This window comes from Hippocampus comes, unplaced genomic scaffold (genome assembly GCF_001891065.2).
Source record: "Hippocampus comes isolate QL1 unplaced genomic scaffold, H_comes_QL1_v1.1 scaffold301, whole genome shotgun sequence".
Taxonomy (NCBI): Eukaryota; Metazoa; Chordata; class Actinopteri; order Syngnathiformes; family Syngnathidae; genus Hippocampus; species Hippocampus comes.
In genome coordinates this window covers 410415-414583 of record NW_017805928.1, presented here as the reverse complement: position 1 = coordinate 414583, position 4169 = coordinate 410415, and the positions used below count along the sequence as shown (strand labels likewise).

At 51.5% G+C, this 4169-nt stretch overlaps 1 protein-coding gene across 1 annotated transcript in view; it reads right to left on the bottom strand.

The window, feature by feature from the left end:
* Positions 1–1004: 1004 nt before the first annotated feature.
* Positions 1005–4169, bottom strand: part of fam161a (FAM161 centrosomal protein A) — a 5189-nt gene continuing 2024 nt past the window's right edge. Inside the window, exons 3-7 of the mRNA XM_019889634.1 lie at positions 3979–4165; positions 3162–3606; positions 2094–2236; positions 1571–1686; positions 1005–1450 (exon numbers count right to left, since the gene is read on the bottom strand). Of these exons, the coding sequence (XP_019745193.1) occupies positions 1219–1450; positions 1571–1686; positions 2094–2236; positions 3162–3606; positions 3979–4165 (1123 nt within the window). The 3' untranslated portion in view covers positions 1005–1218. The remainder of the gene's footprint in view (positions 1451–1570; positions 1687–2093; positions 2237–3161; positions 3607–3978; positions 4166–4169) is intronic.

Here is a 4169-nt window from a genome sequence, read left to right as displayed (position 1 = left end):
GGGCGGGAGGGAGGGAGTTAGGGGCGGGGCTATTGTTTGACGCAGCCTGCGCCGCTCTTCGGCTTTTCGGCGCTTTCCGGTGAACTCGCGGGCAACGCGTTCGGCTTTTCCCGGAGATGTCGCGAGATTCTGTCGTGACCCCTGTCCCCTCCCGACCCCCCCACACGCACACGCGCGTGCGGTCTCTCTCTCTCTCTCTCTCTCTCTCTCTCTCTCTCTCTCTCTCTCTCTCTCTCCTTACGTGCCATAGTAAACCCAGTCGTATTTTTTTTTTTTGGGGGGGGGTCTGAGATGATTTTTTTTTCGTGCGTGTGTGTCAATTCATGTATTGCCACACACACTGGGTCATTGAATCTTTGATGGGGTCTGACGGGTCCCCACACATTACTTCGAAGAAAGCAAAAATCTTCAGGAAATTCATCAAAATAAAAAAAATAAATAAATAGGCCACTTGATATATCCGGAGGAAAGATTGCGAGTTAAAAGCGCCAAAGATCAAAAAAAACCTCGACTATATATGCTGCTGTTGCGTGTCAGAAGAAACGAGCCAATCGTATGTACTAAACGTCTCGAACCCAAAATTGTTGGCCGGATAATGTCCAAATAAAAAGAGAAAAATGAGTTGAATCACGGGGGGGGGCGCCCATGACTCGGATCAATCTTGCCACCCTCAATGACGAAAAGACAGGTGCTTATTTCATGTATTCATTTTTATTGTAATCATATCTACTCATGTATTCGCTTTTTTGCCTTATTCTTCTTTTATTATTATCAAGACATTCTTCTCATTTGATTGGAAGTTGGAAATTGTTGACCGTAGTATTCCGCGTCTTGCGGTTACAATGGTGGATTAATAATGCATGTTTTATGAGAAATGTCATGAATCAAGTGTCAAAATTCATGATGTCGTCCACCTCAGTGTAGCCTGTTAGTCTCGGTGACTAAAAATAAGTGACGGCGGAATCGGGTTGGCTTGGTGAAATCAAAGTCTGTCAGGAACCGAGCCGGGTGATGACTCTTAACGAATCAAGTCAAATCCAAAAAAAAAAATCACGCCACACGGTGGAGGGAGTTTGATTGCGAAATAACGCAAAGGGCTTTGGAACGCTTTTTTTAATTCATTTTGAAAGAAAGTGCCACATATCCCAAGATTGCGATTGTTCCTTCAAAATGCATGAAATTAAGGGCAACTTGAAATTTCCATCAGCCGGGTGAGGTTTAAGCAAGTCCCTCGTCGTCGTCCTGCCGCTTCCCGCGCTCGGCCTCCTCTGCTGAGTGGCGAGCGGCGTCCTCGCCGGTGTCATGTGAAGCCTCGCCGCGTCCCTCTCGGTCGTCCAGGAGATAGCGGGCGGGCGACGGGGCGGCATCCTCCGCCTCGGAAGACTCGCTGGCCGAAACGAGACAAGCGCGACGAGACGTCCGGTCTTCCAAAGCGATGCTGCGCCGCCATCTACGGGCACCCCGAGTCACTGCGGTGCCTTTACAAAGCGGAATTTTGACAGTGCGACGACGCGTCGGTGGGGCTGGGGCGGTCAACGTTTGCCCCGACACCGGAGCCTTTTAAAATTACCGTGTGGCATCGTCGGCGGGGGTGCGCGGCGCCTTCCCGCGCAGGAAGTCCTCGCTCAGGTGGGCTCGGCGCAACGTGTCGGCAAAACGCTTCTGCGCCGCCTGCTTGGCGTTCTTCTGTCACGAGAGAACATCGCCGGAATGAATGGCGAGCGTCCTGGGACGGCGGCGCCTCGAGACGCGCGACTTTCATCCCTCCCGCGGCGGCGACCATTCGTGTCTCCGATCATCTTTCTCCCCCCGTAACGAATGCAAGAGCGTTTTGGGAGAAAGTATTATACTTCACTCATTCGGTAGCAGCCAATTCTGAAGCGAGTCTGAAAAGACGTTCAAAACCGTCTTTGGGAGTGAAGGAGTTAAGTTGAAGACAGCGAAGTCTTAATGTGGCTGAAAACAATCTCATCATTTTTGTCGCGTTTCTTTTCTCTTCTCTCCTTCCTTTGCATGTGTGCACGTTGACCACCTTGGGGGCAGTGAGTCTCAGCATTGAGCGATCGGGGGGGGGCGTTCCTCAGGGAACTCACCTGGGCAACCTGCTCCAGCAGCAGCGGCCTGCCTTTCACGCGCTCCTCCATCTCTTTGATCTCCTGCTGATATTCCCTCCTGCGCTGGCGCTCTTGCTTCCTGAGCAAGGCAACAAGAAGCACACGGAGTAAAAAAAAAAGATTAAAAAGAAAAAAAAAAAATCCAAACTTCGGGGGGGGGGTAAATATACAGGGGGCTTAATAAGAATGACATTTATTTGATCAGTCAAAAAATTTCTAGCGCATTTCAATCAGGATTTTTGCCGCTGCGAATTGGAAATTTCTCCATTGTGAGACGAATGAAGTTTTCTTCTCGAATCTTATTCGCCACACAACTTCAATACGCCTCAAGATTGTGACTCCAATACTACTGCCGTATTTTACGCACTGAAGGCGCACTGGATTATGAGACGCACCTTCGGTGAATGGGCTATGTTTAAAAAAAAAAAAAAATTCATATTGGACGCACGAGATTCTAAAATGCAATCTACAATGCAACCGCTAGATGGAGCGACGCTCCTTCCGTTCGGCTCGAGAGGCGTTCACGATCGCCTCGGAAAAGACGTCAATTCACGATGACTTCAATGAAACGGCGAAAATTGAACGCATCAATACAAACAAAATCAAGCAAGGAAATCACAAAATAAATTCTATAGCCCCCCCCCCTGATTATGAGACGCGCCTTCAATAAATGGGCTGTTTAAAAAAAAAAAAAAAAATGTCATCGATTGGAATGCACGAGATTCTAAAATGCAATCTACAATGCAACCACTAGATGGTGCGACGCTCCTTCCGTTCGGCTCGAGAGGCGTTCACGATCGCCTCGGAAAAACGTCAATTCACGATGACTTCATGAAAATAATGCATCGAAACAGAAAATCAAGCGAGGAAATCACAAAATAAATTCTATACCCCCCCTGCAAAATTTATTTTGGGATTTCCTCGTTTGTGAATACAGTACACAACAAAGGAATAAATAATAAAACACTTCTGAGACAGTCCAGTCTCCTACATTTTACTGACATCTGATCGCTCAAGGAAATGGCAAAATAAATTCTGTAAAGGGGCCGCGGGCCCCCGCGGGAATGCGGGGGCCCGCGCTGAGCCGGAAGGGCCGGCACGTGGTGGCGGGCTTCAGCTCGGCGCTCTCCTCCAGGTGCTCGCGGAAGCGCTTGAAAGCGGCCTCAAAGTCGGGCACGCCCCCGTTGACGCTCGGGCGGCGGCGGCGGCTGAAGCCGGGGGGCCGCCGGTTGCGCTTCTTGCTCTCCGCCGGTCGTTTGCTGAGCGCGCCGGGAGGGGCCGAGGCGCTGCGGGGCATCTCCCGGGCTCTCGTCTGCTTCTTGATGGGGCGGTACGGCCGCTGCTCTTTCCTCAGCTCGCCAGCCGCCGACGCGTACGCCCACCCGGGCACCGGCTTGGCCTTGAAGGGCTTCACCTGCTCCGGCTCGCCCGGCGTCGGCGGCTGGCGGCGCTGCTCCTTCTTCAGGCGCTCCCTCTCCAGGAAGCTGAAAGGCTTGGGAGGAAGACGCCACATTTGTTTTTTTTTTTGTTTTTTTAACTCTTTCATTCCGCAAGACGTCCTTTTGCGTATTTTTAAAATGAGGCCCCGCCTACCAAGGACGTACTTGTACGTCTAAGTCTTTTTTTTTTTTTTTTTTTCCTTTTGCGCCCGAGATGATGCAATCTGTGAGCGAGAAGAAGCCGTTTGCATTGTAAATCATGTCAAAAAGCGACCAGTAGGTGGCAGTGGTGCCAATTGGCCTCGACGCTATTTTTGTAGCAACACTGCCACCTGGTGTACAGTCAGAGAAAGCCGCCGCCCTCCCAAAATCGCCACCGTTGAAAAATACGCTCCGGATGTATACTTAGTCCAACTAAAGTGAACCTTCGTGTTGAGGTGGCGGTCTTGGCGCGTGTCCCCGCGTCGCTCCCGCCGCGGCTCCTCGTCAAGCGGCGGGCGGACGTGCGCCGGCGCGGGGCTGGCGCGGAACTGGTTGCGGCACTCGGACGTCTCCTGCAGCCGCCGTCTCAGCTGGGCGTTTTCCAGCTCCACCTCGGCGCGCGTCTTGAGGCTGC